This window comes from Takifugu flavidus, chromosome 11, assembly GCF_003711565.1.
Source record: "Takifugu flavidus isolate HTHZ2018 chromosome 11, ASM371156v2, whole genome shotgun sequence".
NCBI lineage: Eukaryota > Metazoa > Chordata > Actinopteri > Tetraodontiformes > Tetraodontidae > Takifugu > Takifugu flavidus.
In genome coordinates, this window is record NC_079530.1 from 6,896,779 (window position 1) to 6,911,261 (window position 14,483).

At 46.3% G+C, this 14,483-nt stretch overlaps 2 protein-coding genes across 12 annotated transcripts in view; one reads left to right on the forward strand and one right to left on the reverse strand.

Moving 5' to 3' along the window:
* Positions 1–4,921, forward strand: part of wdpcp (WD repeat containing planar cell polarity effector) — a 43,340-nt gene extending 38,419 nt beyond the window's left edge. For 6 of the 11 annotated variants that reach the window (XM_057047426.1, XM_057047433.1, XM_057047428.1 and 3 more), the window contains 4 exons: positions 58–139; positions 1,680–1,765; positions 2,783–2,814; positions 3,155–4,921. In XM_057047426.1, the coding sequence (XP_056903406.1) occupies positions 58–139; positions 1,680–1,765; positions 2,783–2,814; positions 3,155–3,205 (251 nt within the window). In that variant the 3' untranslated portion in view covers positions 3,206–4,921. Of the gene's footprint in view, positions 1–57; positions 144–1,679; positions 1,766–2,782 lie in introns of those variants that run through there. The other 5 variants (XR_008952659.1, XM_057047430.1, XM_057047431.1 and 2 more) reach the window with 5 other exon arrangements.
* A 3,790-nt stretch (positions 4,922–8,711) lies between these two features.
* Positions 8,712–13,779, reverse strand: otx1 (orthodenticle homeobox 1). The gene is made up of 4 exons (XM_057047449.1): positions 13,466–13,779; positions 11,581–11,770; positions 11,289–11,440; positions 8,712–10,381 (listed from the first exon to the last, which is right to left on the reverse strand). Exons 2-4 carry the CDS (start codon positions 11,675–11,677, stop codon positions 9,632–9,634), a joined length of 999 nt encoding a protein of 332 aa, XP_056903429.1. The 5' UTR covers positions 11,678–11,770; positions 13,466–13,779; the 3' UTR covers positions 8,712–9,631.
* Positions 13,780–14,483: the final 704 nt, after the last annotated feature.

Below are 14,483 nucleotides of genomic sequence, written 5' to 3' on the forward strand. Positions count from 1 at the left end.
ATTTATGAGAATGATTTAAATGAAATCTAATGCTCAGTTTGTGTGTTTCTGTCCCAGCAGCTCCTCAGAGAGGAAAGAATGGTGTCCTTTGTGGTTTTGGCATGGAAACACAGGTGGAGCGAGGCACCCCCACAGCATAGTGAGTTATATAAGAATGTTGTAAGTTGCTGTCTCAAACTTGAATAATGATTTACATTCAGCAGTTACTGAGGAGCGTTTTCATCTGAGCAGCCAAAACTAGACTAAACAGTAAAATGTAATGATTTTTAAGAGAAAACGGTATTCTTGAAGCCTCTAACAGCCTCTGTCTTAGCCGACCAGCTGCCTCCTAAAAGTCTCCAGTGCGACGTTTCAAATGTCAAAGCCACATCGGTTCCGGGTCTTACGCTCCCAGCGATCCCAACTCTGAACCCAGAGTCCATTTTCACCACGGTTCAGTCCCCACGAGTACAGAAAATAACCGAGTGTTTTGAAGTGATTGTCTAATACACTCGTCTGCATCAATGACACATTTGAAAGTGTGACTAAAGACGCACTGAAAGCATCTCTGGCTTTGTCCCTGCTTGGCTCACACCCCCATAGATGGATACAAATATAGCCATCCGTGTCTCTATTATTGTGAACTGGGTGGAAGTGATGATGGGGCATCCTTTTTGGTACCCTAACCCCAACATATTGGAGTATTTATGTGGGGATTTATGTGTATTAGATAAAGACGCTGTTGTTCTGCTCATCCAGGCTTTTCATGCCTGTTTGACTGTAACTGTGATGACTGTCTGCCCCCCTACCCACCTCCAGCCCCTCCACTTTGGGTTCCGATGAGCCTCCATCCATCCCAAATCCTGCCCTATCAGCCAATTCAAACAGGCTGCGTCCAGAGACACAGAGGGGAAAAGACGCAGAGATGTCCTAAGCTCTTTTTTTTAAAACCGGTAAAAAAAGAAGAAGAAATGAGCAGAAAAAATGAGTATAAAAGAGGGCTTGCACGGTTTGGCAGCCAGAAGCCTGATCGTACAACCCCAGGTCTTCGCCTGTGCCGCCGATGGAGCCTAAGAAAGCAGATCTACAAACCTCCCCAAAGATAACGGCCACAGAGAAGAGACAAAAGCCTTCAGCTTTTTTTTTTATTCCACAATTTCTCACTCCTTTAGAACATCCCCCCCCCACCACCCCTTTTTTTTTGTAATCTGGTCTCAGATGAAGTTTCATTGTTTTTCATGTGAAGCCAGTGAAAGCTTAGCCGAGACGGAGGAGGGCAGCGCTGCGGCACAGGCGTTCCCTCGTTTGGCTCGCTGAGAAAAGAGCAGGGAAAGAGAGGGAGGCGAGGACAATGGCAGTTCGGGGGCTCGTTGCACGATTGCCGCATTCCCCAAATCCGACGGCGCGCTCGGAGAAGTGAGCGGGAATGAGACGGGAATCTGGGAAGCATCCCAATGTTCTTTTGACGGCTGCTGGCCTCTCTCACTCCTTTGTGGAGGCCAAAGTCAACACGATGTGACGATGTTGACTAATATGCCCGTTTCTCGCATGTTTATTATTCATGTTCCAAATCTGTGCGCACTTGAGGTAATTAATATTTTAATTTAAAACACACTTTTAGCCTCCTCATATAGTCACAACTGTAGTCGCTGCATTTACATTGTAAATCTTCCGCGGAATAACTTTCCTCTCTGCCTCAGCAACGAGGGACGAGCCAAAGAGAGGAGCGTGCCGGAGCGACGCGTGACCCCGAGGTCAGACGTGTTCAGGACGCTGACACAAACAGGTCTGCGTGAGCGTCACACTGTTGTGTCTGTCAGCAGTTATCTACCCCTGGAGATTGTTTTAGCTCCACCAATGACAAGAATATAGATAAGCAGAATTTAATCTGCTGATTGACGGTCGCAGGCCGATCTTCAGCGCGATCTGATCATTTATTTATGAAGCATCGGGTCATCTTTAGTCCATGATGCAGATATCAACACTGTTTTGTTTACTGATGTAGTGCAAAACTAGTCACTGAGGAATTAAAGCGTTGTCTGGTGGATCTACAGACACCTGATTCTAATCTGAAGGTTAGCATCCAGGCTAATCCCGTGAGTTGTATGAACTAGTCCATCTACTTTCATTCTAATGCTGCTACAGCAACAGGTGACCAAATGAAGAGCAGATTTCTCTTGATCTGAATAGGAATCACTTCCACATCAATGTGAGACAGTTACATAAGGTCTCATCATGTGTGTTTCCACTCAGGTTTCCAGCCTGCAACACTTTAATTCTCTAGACTGTGTGTGGGTGCTAACCTCTCTTGGTCTCGGATGTCTAACTGATCATTTTGCAGCCAGTATTAATCAAGAAAACACGTCTTCCTCTTCTCTTCTGCTCCGGTTTCTCTCTCCCTCCACTTTCACTCACTCTATTTTTCATGCGATTAGCCATTGTCTCGCTATCTAATCACTGACATTTGATAATCCGGACTGAAGGCTATTGGGGGAAATTGTATCGGCATTTTAATGTGTATATAAGTCTCAGTTTTAACGTCAATCATAACCTTATTAACGCAGAGCTCAGAGCAAAAGCGATTGCCACGAGTGACAAGGGTTTATGTCTGTTAAAGCCCAGAGAAGGCGGCACATCCGAGCCACTGAGCGAGCATGTAACCCACTGAGGCATTTCCCTTGTATGTATGCATCTGTGTTTATGTGCTGCGGGGCTGCCGCGTGCGATTATGCGTGGCTAATGTTAGCCTGTTGTTTAAAGTGTCATGGCTGCTTTACAGCAACGTCTGTCATTTGTTCTGCAGGAAGCGGCGAAGGTGGCAGAGACGACGGGAAGGTGAGGCGATTGAACCCAAACTGATGTCCCCTCACGTTCCGTTGTCACAACAGCGCAGTTATGTGCATTAACAGCGTGGTGGACGGTTGAACTGCCAACCCGAGGGAGCATTGTGTTATAATGTGAGATACCCTCAACATTCCGAGCGTCGCCCAAGTCCAACTGTTAGATTTACATCCTTTAAAAGTGGCTGCCGACTGTCCTATTGGGGTGGGGGGGACTTATCTGTTGTCCACCTCAGCAGACTGAGGGTTAACTTGTTTTATTGATGGAAGTATGGACAAGCTAGTGTAGCATTTGGTTCTGTTTTATTGACTGTAGCATGCTTTATGTTTCTCAGGCCGATGGAGATCCTGGGACTCTTCACTTGGTCCATTTAGGAATGGTGTAGAGCCCTTTGACGGTATTCCAGGCCAGCACCTCCACAGTGACTAACTCTGACTGTGTCTTTATGAATGAAATACTTATGGGTGAGATTTAACAGAACAGGACTCAAGTGCTTGTTTCCCCTGCCGAGTCTGTCAAAGGAAATGACGCTCCAGGCTGACTTAACGAAAGGTAAAATGCGGCCAGTGTTTTTTGAGCATTTAAACAGACAAAGGTGTCGTGTTACTGAAGACACGCAGTGTGAAACATGTTAATTCAGTTTTCTTTTGCTCGGATGTGTTCGTGTTAATAAACTAAAGCTGTTCCAGCTCAGTGTTTTAAATATGTCAAGAACTGATGATTAATTAACAATAAAGAGTCATATTGTATTTGTAAAACCTTTTTTTTTATTTTTATCGATGGGCCCAGCCTTTGGGTGTGTGTGTGTGTGTGTGTACGTGCACGAGTGTGTGTTTTGGCCGAGATTACAGGCCGCAGTTTTATTCATGAACGGGAGCCAGCCAGCATCTTTAAAGCATCGCGGAGCCCCTTTCCTGAACAGCAGCCATAGCCATGTCAGAGCTGTCGACGCGCTGCGCTCGCCGACTAATCTGACAGCAGCGCGCGAGCCCTAATCCCTCACTGTATCGTAATCTATTTACTTTGCATTCTAAGAGGATTTCCACCAAAAAATATACAAGAAGTGATGTTAGAAATGGACAGAAGATCAGCGAGGATGCTTTTCTGCTCCCTTTTTTGTTTTGTTAGCTTTAAAAAAAAAAGAAAAAAAAGATTGTAGGCTTTTTGGGGGAGTCAATCCTCTGTGAGAGGGAGAGGTAAAAGGAATTACATCCTGACTGATACTAATACTTCTGTTATGTAAACATCAGAACGTTATATTTCCCCTCTGATGATACAGTCGCGCTGCAGAGCCTGCTGGTGATAAGTGGCATCTGCCGAAGCCTTTAGTGCCTCTCCTGACACGTTCGTAATTTACAAACCGGGGCTGCATTATCTCCTGATTGTTTGACTTGACAGCTTGAATAAAAGCTGCAAAATTGCTTAACAGGCGAGCACCAGTGCCCCCCCCCATCTCTCCCATGGCCTTCGCCGTTGCCTCTTTGACACTCAAACACTCAAATCTCTCCCGTAATACAGAAAACAAAGTGTGAGACCAAACGCTCGCCTCGCTCCCCCTTTAAGCAATTATGTCTGCTTTGTGGAATCATAAACAGTTCTGCTTTATTTTCAGATGTGGCCAGCAGCTGTATTAAAGACCCTGCCGCACACTCAGATCTCCGCCTTCAGAGATGACTCGCAGAGATAGGCTTATTAGTGGTATTAGCATACTGCGCTGCTCGCTGGAGCTGTGAAACGGCCTTGTTAACATTTGGAAATGAATCAAGCCTCCAGCACTCGCTATTATCCAGGTTATCTTTTTTTTCACTCCCCTCCTTCCTCCGTGTTTCTACGGAGGCCTTATCACATCTAATGATGGTTCTGATTAGACTGATGCTGCTTCCCCTCAGGGGAGGTTGTATGTTTTATTTTTGTTAACCCTGATCTCCTCAAGCCTCGTCCTCAAATTATTTGGAGCGAATATGTCTGTTACCTTCTGTCGATTCCAGACACCAAAGAGGTGGTGTTGGGGATAATGGGACGGTCCTGTTCAGGGGGGAAACACCACAGCCAGTTTCATGTCAGGAATAAAATGGCTTTGCACGATATTGTGCTTAACTGAGGCGCTGCGTCTCTGTTTTTGTTTGCTGAACTCAACTGGAAAACTACTGTTTGACTGTTGGTTAAATGCCATCATCCAGTGTTGTGTTTGAACTGCAGGAGAGGCCAGAAATGACTCGTTTCATTGTCCCGATCATCAACCTTTCTGTGCTGCTCAAGAACAGAAAGGTTGACGCTGCCTAAATCCTCCCCTTTCTTTTCAAAAAGTTCTTCTATTGTTCAGCCAAGTCAAAAATGACTCACGCGTCTCTTATTTTAAGGGTCAGAGGTCGTGACCAGGTTTAGCTCGCGACTCTCTGGGCTTCTGTTAGCATGTCGCGCAACCCTCAGCCTCAGGACGGATGCAGGTTTTTCTTCGCTGCCCTCTGCGCCTGTTGAGTTGACACAAGTTTGTCAGTCAGCAGCAAAACACGCAAACAGGCCGATGTGACCAGCACAGAAGACTGTTCACGGGCAACAAGACCGCGACCTTGGTGGAAATGCTAAACCCCGCAGGCCGGGTAGTCTCCATTAAGCCTCCTTCCTCGACTGCTAGGCTTAGAGGACGAGTTGTAACTTGGGGCGGGGGCCTGCTGCAGCCCCGACAGATGAGTTGAGCCTTGTTCAAATACCTCACTAATCATCTGCGCTCAACCCGATGCTGTTGGGACGCACAAGTGATGCCGCCCTGCAAACCTAAACCGTTCCCCAAATACACAATGAAGCAGTATCTGGAAGATATTCACGTAGCTGAACAAGCTGGTTCCTCTGGTGTATCAAAGGTTCGGGGATTCAGTGGAACAGTGTGAAAGGGTTTGCATATTCACAGTCCTCCGAGGAGAAATCCTCCTGACGACTGACGGCCGTTGTGGGGGACGTGACTCACCGGCAGTTTGGTGAACTCTCGTGAATCAGCGATGATCCGTCATGTAAAACTTGATATTTAACGCCTGCTCTCCCACCAGCCTCAGCTTTAAAACCCTGTTAAACCTTCACTTCCTGGTGTGATGTCACGACTCTTTCTATCCGGCAATTTCCAGGAGCTCAGAAATGTTGAGCAACTCCTGTGTTTCTTTTGTTTTTGTTGGGTTTTATATCAACTGTACCTGACAGAAAAGAGAAAGGTGAGACACCTGAAACTCTGGGCTCCGCCCACATGGATGCACGGTTGACCCCAGATGAAACCGGCTGGTAAATATAATCCTCATCGGAATCGTCTCGCTGCCCTGTGAACGCACCGTGATGCCCAAGTCTGGTGACGACCAGCAGCCAATGAAAGAGGAGCGCTCGTTTTTTTTCTTCGTAAACAGAAGCCTTCCAGCATGCAGGCTGCTATCAGTGCATCTCCCGGCCCTGCGAGATCTCTGACACACTCGAGGCCTCCGAAGTCTCACACCGCTAAATAATGCAGGAAGGATCAGGCCTCTTCCTGTCTTTATCTCGCCGTCTGTCTCTCTCGCTCTCTTTTCCAGATACAAATCACAACCGCTCATGCCAAAACAGTCCAGCCGAGTTCCGGTTCACTTACTGGACAAGTGTGAACAAAATGTCAACTGTTTCCAGTCCACCCACATTCAGACTCCCTCGCAGTAGCGAGCAGGGGGTCAAAAGGTCAAGATGACAACAGGCAGCCTGGTGCGATCGATCTTCCTGTGGAGGAGAGCACGAATGTGACGCACCTGATTCTTTCCAGGTTTTAGCTTTAGTCTCTTTCTTTTTATTGTGTTGTTCTTAAAATGAACACTTTAATAAGATTTAATAGCTTTATGCCTAAAAAATAATGAGACTGAGTGAATATAATGTAAATAGTTCCATCAAAGAGTTCCAGTTTGATCACAAGAATTGAGGATTTTTGGTTCCGCCTTCACTCAAACACTCAGTTTACTTTTCTGCTTTGTTATTGAGAAACAAGCGATGAATATTCAGCCCGGAAAGAAAAGGGAAATGTGGATTAGTGCCTTCCTGCATGTGTTTGATCGTGTTTTACAGTAAACTGACTTGGCTGAACTTTCAAAACCAAACAGGAGATTAGTTCAAATTAAACATTACAAAAACAAAACATTCTCTTCAGAACAAATTTTCCCTTTATTGGGATGTAAATCTCATAATTTGATCTGTTGCGATGCCCCTTTTTTTCAATTTCATGGCATATTTCATCCTAAAAAGGGTTTTTTATTTAAATATTTATTTTATTTGACAAACTTCAGTCGCGGAAATTACACCAACCGCTGCAGCAAGCAGCAAAGGTAAATGAGAGCAAATAGACACATATTTGAATATCTGGAGATGTTTGTTTCATAAACAGCCACGGGAAGATGCCCGTTAATTCGTTTGCTTGTTGTTGACTTTAAGGCGGTTTTTTTTTTGTTTTTACCTGTAACTTTATCCTGTAGCTGCAGTTACCTGACTAAGTAGATCACAGATGCTCTAAATCAGCATTTCTTAGTCTACTTTTGCAGCCCTTCTTGTTTTTTTTATTTATTTCCCCTCTGCTCTGCGGCCTCCTGCGCGCCTGGAGGAACCTCCGCTTTCTTCCTCCTCGGCTGGCGATTGTAGGTGAGACAGCAGCTGTCTCACGGTAGCTCTCTCCTCTCAGACTCCTTAAACAATCCCGCTAGATTGGTCACAAATGTTTGTCCGATGCAAATCCGAACAAATCCGCCGCTGTTGGTGGACACTCGCTGCGCTGTTTGCGCGTCTTGGCGCAAACATGTTTAATGTCCCGGTCCACAGATATTTATTCAGCTGCTGTCGGCTTCATTTGCATAAAGGGGGAGCGGGCTGCAGCTGCAACATGCTCTGCACACACAGGATGTGGACCTGAACATGAGCAGGCCGGGTTACAACACCGACCCCAAGATGTCTCTGCGATTTTTAAGAAGAAATCGTGGAAAGAATTCCTAATTTTTCTTTGGAGACGTTTTAAACGCCGAAGTAGTTTAATTTGATCAGGAATTGAATAACAGATATTCGTGCACACGAAGAATTAAAGACACGACTCTATATATTTAAATACATCAACATGATGCCGTTATTTATTTGCCCCGAAATACTCAGTAACTATGTTGAGGATAACGAATCTTTGAAATTTGTCTGGAAATGTTTCACATAAATGACCACTAATTTGTCAAGTGGGAGTGGATCAGATAAATAATGGGACGAGGAGGCCAAAACGAGGCCTCAGGAAAATGAATCCCGACACGTTTAAGCTGTGTGTTGCCAATAACCATCATTTCATCCGCTGCAATTCTTATTCCATTATTTCAATCACTTTCACTTGCTTAAATATGTAAAATGCCGCCGTTGTTATCGTGTCCCCCCCCCCCTTCCATCCGTTCAGAGCGGGCAGAGCACGCACACACGCGCCCGCGCTTGCGTCTGACCTTTAACCCGGCCCCACCTACGCAATTACCGCATCAGAGGCAGCGGAATTCCTGCAGGTTATTCCAAGGAAAGTTGGGAGTAATTATCACGCCATCACAGCGCTGCGTTCAATGACGCCTCCATCAAACGTCACCGGGTTTAAAAACAGACACTTTCGCTCCCCGAAGCGGGAAGATGTGAGTGTTTCGGCTTGAAAACGGAGGATTAACACGAGATTCGCTCCAAAAATGGAAACACGGGGCCGCGCGCGTCCGCGCCTCGTTTTAATTACGGGCTCATTTGCATCTGCCCCGTTTTAATTATAGAACAACAAAAAAAAACCGTCTGGATAAAAGTGCGACTAATTCAGATGACAGGAATTGATGGTGTGAATGAATCTGAAGGGGAAAAATTGCTTCAAAGGGAGACAAAAAGAAACTGAAAATAAATACGACTTAACGGATCTTTATTGGGTGAACATGTGGAAGGGTGGTTGTCTTGAAGATACATTCAACATCTCACTTTCAGTTTTTTTTTCTCAAAAACAAAAACAAAAAAAAAGGGGGGGGGGGGGGGGGGGGGGGCTGACTCCAATCAAGCCAAGTGCTGCAGTTCAAACATGTCCAATATCACAACAATGCCCATGGAGGAACCACTGGAACCAGTGAGATCTGCAGAACACGGCCAGTCCGCTTCTGCAGCTTCGGCTTCATAAAACAGCGTTTAGAAAAGCTCAACTTTATGGCCAATTTCATCTCTTTGGAATTTAAAAAAAAAAAAAAAGATTTACATACATTTTTTTTCCATTTTTTTCTCTCCCAAAGCAGTGATAAACAATTTAAATTTTTTTTGGGGGGGGGGAGGGGAACAACTAAGTATGGTCACTGTAACTGACCCAAATACATATTTACAGATTTCAGCTCCGGGTTGTCGCTGACTAAAAATCTCTGTCGTCCTAAAATAACAAATTTAGGGAAATAAAAACTGTACATGGTTTGATTGGCTTGGGGATAAAAGAGGGGGCGCTGCAGGCAGAAAATATTCCTCCCATCCAGAGAGCTGCTGGTCAGAGTGGGGTGGAAACGGCAAGGTTGCCGATTTTAAGGTCATCCCATGGAGCCGCGTCTTGAAAACCTGCTCAAACGCTCCTGACGTTTTGTCTTTGCAGGTGAGGGGCCATTTCTTTGATGTCTTATTTCATTAAAAAAAAGACGTTGAGTAATGGGGAGGTGGGGGGGGGGGCAGATTACCGAGCGTTCCCGCTGATATCTTTCGTCTTTTGGTTCGCAAATCGTTTGTCTTTAAAAATGAATATGCTGATCTGGAAAAGCAAAAAAGGAGGCGACGCGGAGCGGGAGGAGAAGCCCGATCACAAGACTTGAAACCTCCAGGAGGCCTGGTCTTTGTAGTCCAAGCAGTCTGTGGCGTTAAAGTTGAGCTTCCACGACGACGCCGCCGTCTGCTCTTTGTAATCCAGGCAGTCGGACGAGTTGAAGGCCAGGCCGGAGCCGCCGTACGCCTGGTGGTGATGGTGGTGATGGTGGTGGCCTGAGGACTGGCTGATGTGGTGGTGCGGGTGGCCCGACATGGACGAAGCCGTCATGGGGCTCAGCTGGTGAGGGTGGTGGTGGGAGTGCATGGGGGCCAGGTAGGAGCTGCAGTCCACGCCGCTGAAGTAGGAGCTGGAGGGGGCGGGGTAGCCCTGGCCGTAGCCTGGCGTCTGGTTGTAGGACATGGGGTAGGAGGTGGCAGCGGCGGCAGAGCCCGACATGGAGCGCTGCATGCAGGAGGCATTGGAAGGGGGTCCGGGCTCAGGGAGCGGGGCCACGGCCGGCGCAGGAGCATTTCCAGGGGAGATGGCGGGGCTCCATATGGAGGAGACGGTGCTGATGGAGGTAGAGGTGCTGCTGAGCGCCACCGGGCCGGCGTGGTTGGTGGAGGAGGATGAGGATGAGGACGAACCGGTGCTGGAGACGGCGGGAGGGGTGAACTGGCCGCTGCTCTCCGAGCCGGTGCTCTCCCGAGCCGGAGAAGACTTCTTCTTGGGCGGCCTGGCTTTGGCGCTGCTGCCGCTCTGCTGCTGCTGGCGGCACTTGGCTCTGCGGTTCTTGAACCACACCTACAACCCAGAACACGGAGCGGGCGTTAGCAACCGTACACACTGGCACCCTCAGCAGTTCTCACAGACCTCAGTAAGAGTACATTATGGAGGGAAAATTGGGGGTTATTAGCCATCAAGGTTTATTTCCAGCCCGGCCCCTTGGCTTGGACCAGCCAGGGGTCTAATTTCATAGCTGGTAGACGGTTCTAAGATAACAGGCTATTGGGTTTCGGTGCACAGTAGAGTAACTCTAGAACATCGAGAGGGTCGGATCATGTAGAGCATTTTGTTTCACACACATTCTGAGAATAACTCGAAAGGTGTGTGTGAGGCTGCCTCGGTTTTTCCGGATGCCCCTCAAGAGCTGCGTTTGTTCGCGGTAGCTGCTCAGTGAACATCCAGTGTTTAAGATCTGGTTACAGCCTCCGGACTCCTCTAATAACTTGAGCAAACTTTGCTGAAATTTATTTTTTCCAATGTTAGTATTCCCCCCTCCCCCGACACGTAAACGCATCGCAGACAATTCAGCTCTGCTTAACTGGTTTAATCAGAACAACCCAGTTAATTTAACAAGCAGCAAACGTTTTAAAATTCCAATCACAGTCTCACTAAAATAAACTAACCACGCTACCGTCTTCTTTAATCAATAAAACCCATTTGTACAAATATAATCATCCTCTCGAATTACACCTAGAATATAATCCGAATAAGAAATGACGTCATCGTCTCAACTTCGATAATTCTAAGATTTAAAGACTTCAATTTTCAAGCAAATGTGTGCCTTTACAGGGAAAACAACTTTTCGAAAGACACTCAAAATTAATCTCGCTTTTATTTCAAACAATTATTTCAAATCGACTCAAAATCTGCTGTTTCTATCGTTACAGTCTTCAGACGCGACAGGAAAACTCTGGATTATTTTCACCTGGACTCTGGACTCCGGCAGGTTGATCTTCAGAGCCACCTCCTCCCGCATGAAGATGTCCGGGTACCTGGTTTTGGCGAACAGAGCCTCCAGGACGTCGAGCTGGGAGCGCGTAAAAGTGGTGCGTTCACGTCTCTGCTTCCTGGGAGTCGCTGCACATAAAAATAAACACATAAATATCAAATATATATATTCACACTATTTAGACAGAGTCTGGGTAATCCGATTAAGAGGAAATGATATTATGAGCAGTGGTCTCGGATGGGTTGGGGAGTCGGTGGGGGGGTCTTACCTGGGTACCCGACCGAAGGGTGCAGCAGGTCCATGGCAGCGCTGCTCAGCCCCAGGCCGTTGACGCCGTAGGGGGGCTGTTTGAGGTAGGACATCATGCTACAGGCGGTCACTGCTCCACCCAGCTCAGGCCAGTGGTTCGCTCTCCCCCGGTGCTGCAGCCTGACGGGACAGGGGCCCGGTCCAAGTAACTGCACACACGCGCGCACGGAGGAGACATTTATTAGCGGTTTGTTCCAAACCAGGTGACGACGAAAACTCCAGCGTTAAACAGCCGTTTCATTTTTAGGGTTCAAATTTTTTTTCCCTAAAATAAGTTTTTTTTAACTCGTCTTTTTTTTTTTTCCCCAAACAGCAGAAACAAGTTAATGATCTCTTGTTCTGAATTCAGATAAATACAGTACGGCCGTTTAAAAAAAGGGTCTGAATTTAGAAGCAAAGATGAGCCTTTAAAGTTAATCCTTTGATTCACAGTGTTACGTCAAGAGGAATTTATTATTAATGCGCAGTGAGCAGCTACATAATGTCAACCAAAAGGCAAAGATCAGGTCTTTATATATTTTTGTGAGATTCGTGTTTTTATTACCCGGACATATTTGCTGTAGATCTGCGTTTGTTTATTGCTCAACACGCCGAGAGGTTATTGATAATATAGATTCCATATTGAAACTGCGCCGCGTTACAGCCCGCCTGCAGCGTGTTTGACACACTTTGGGGGGGTTTGAGTCAAAACCTAAAATAATAAAACGAGCATAATTCGTGCGATTCCTATAGACGCGTTGTTCATTTTCACGTTGTTTCTTTTTACATTTGTCACTTTCTCCTGAATGGAATTCTCCTGAGTTGAATTTATTCATTATAAAACTTGCGTTTCCTGGCGTGTGTGTGTGTGTCTGTGTGTGCGCGCGAGCAGTGAGGCCTCCACACACAGATCTGCATTATTGATACTTTCACAATGATTTATTTTCAAAAAAAATAATCGCAGTTTGTTTTAAATCTGTGATTCCATCCTTGTATTTTCTTTTGTGGTTTAATCACGATTCCAATCTGAAGCTCAAACCTCTGCCGAGATAAAAGAATCTGAGACTCAAAATTAAAAAAAAAAAACAGCAAAGTTTCAGCAGAATTTCCTTCATTTCATTAATTTGACTATTTACTCAACGTTCCCGTGAATATTTTCTTCTCCAGAGGAACTATTTTTCTTGCTTTTTTAAAATTACTTTTAGTAGTTTTCCCTGAAGTAAAAGCGGGTAACATTTAAGAACTCATGAATCCAAACCTATTTACATTTTTAGCAGCTCAAAACTCTGACCTGACAGTGGAGACAAAAAAAACACCTCCAGGTTTTACGTGTGAATTAAATTAGTGGCTCTAAAAGGGGGAGATAACTTTAACAACGAGGCCTCAAACTGACTAAACTACACCTCAACTAAGCGAACGTGTATTCCAGCGGCGTTTCCAGCTCTGCCTGGCCGGAGTGAAAGGCGAGATCTCGGTGCAAATGAACCCAATTAGAATTTAGATTAGACCTCCGGGGAGAGAGCGTTTCAGGAGAGCTCTTATCAGCAAAATAAATTAACAAAAACCAAAACACGCCTCTCCAATTATCTGCTAAGTGCTCCAGACGTTTCACCGGCCAACTGTTCCAACTAAAGACGGAACCACGGGGGTGAGTCGGAATAAAAATGTAAAAAAAATATATCTGCTGCCGAAGGAAGTTCGCCTCATTATCCGGTTCAAGTCATCCGCGCTTAACCGGGGCGTCCGCACACAAACGCACGGCCTCGTCGATTGAAATCAAGGGCGCACCGATGATTTTTAAAGCGAAAATTAAAAGATTCGTGCTCCACAGAAGGATCCGCAGAAGACAAGGGAAGGGTCGTTACCTGGTTTCTCTCCCGAGCGCGTTGGGTGACAAGAGACGAGCAGCAATAAAATTATCCAGCAGGAGCAGTCGGAAGTGTGCAGGACACCGAACTCAGAGCGCGGCACACCCGCTCACAGGCAAACGACGACGGGGCGCAAAAGCGAGCGGCATCACGCAGAAGTGCGCAGTCAGCAGGCGTCCTCGGTGCGACTCCGGGTGTTTTTACAGCCCAAATAAATCAAACATTTGCTTTCAGGGGCAACTTGTCTCTGTCTCGTTTGAGTGTTGAGGTGATTTCATCGGGACGGATGAAGATTGATCACCTTCTCTCCGCCCTGCGCCTCTATGAGCGAAGAACACCTGACGGATCCGCCTCCTCCCGCCAATCCGAGCGCGCCTCTGCGCTGACGGACGGCGAGCGTGGCCTATCGGCGCGCACGGATCGCTGTGACAGCCGCCCTCCCCCGCGTTCCCTCCTCCCTCCGCCGCAGCCACCCGGTCCCGAGTCCGGACGAAGGTTTTGAAAAGGGTTTTTTAAAAAAGATGGAAATGTTTCTCAGGCCTCCGCGAAGACGCGTGGCTGAGCGGTGCGTAAAAACGCAAGAAAAGAGGTTTAATATTGTAGTATTTTATCATTTTCCGCTCAGCTTTCTGAAACAAAAAGACGCGTGAGTTACATGCATCTATGGACTCTTGACTTTTCACCACCTAAATGGTTTTTAACCACTTTGATTTCTATTTTTCTTCGACGTTAAGTTGTTTAATATCTCACAGATCAGTTTTTATCTAAAACCAAAGGAGTAAAGACCCAGTTTGTTGTTTGGTTGGACGAATGTCTTAGTTAAACACGTAAATCACATCTCCCGGAGGCCGCGGAGCTCTGGGAATTTTTATTAATACTTTCATTTTCTTATTAATTTGGTCTTTGGTGTCGTCGGCGACAAATAAAGGTGGACGAGAGAAACCACAAAAAGAGGAAGGAAGATAAATTCACCTAATTTGATTTTATTGTGATGCAGCCCCCTTTTCTCTCTCTC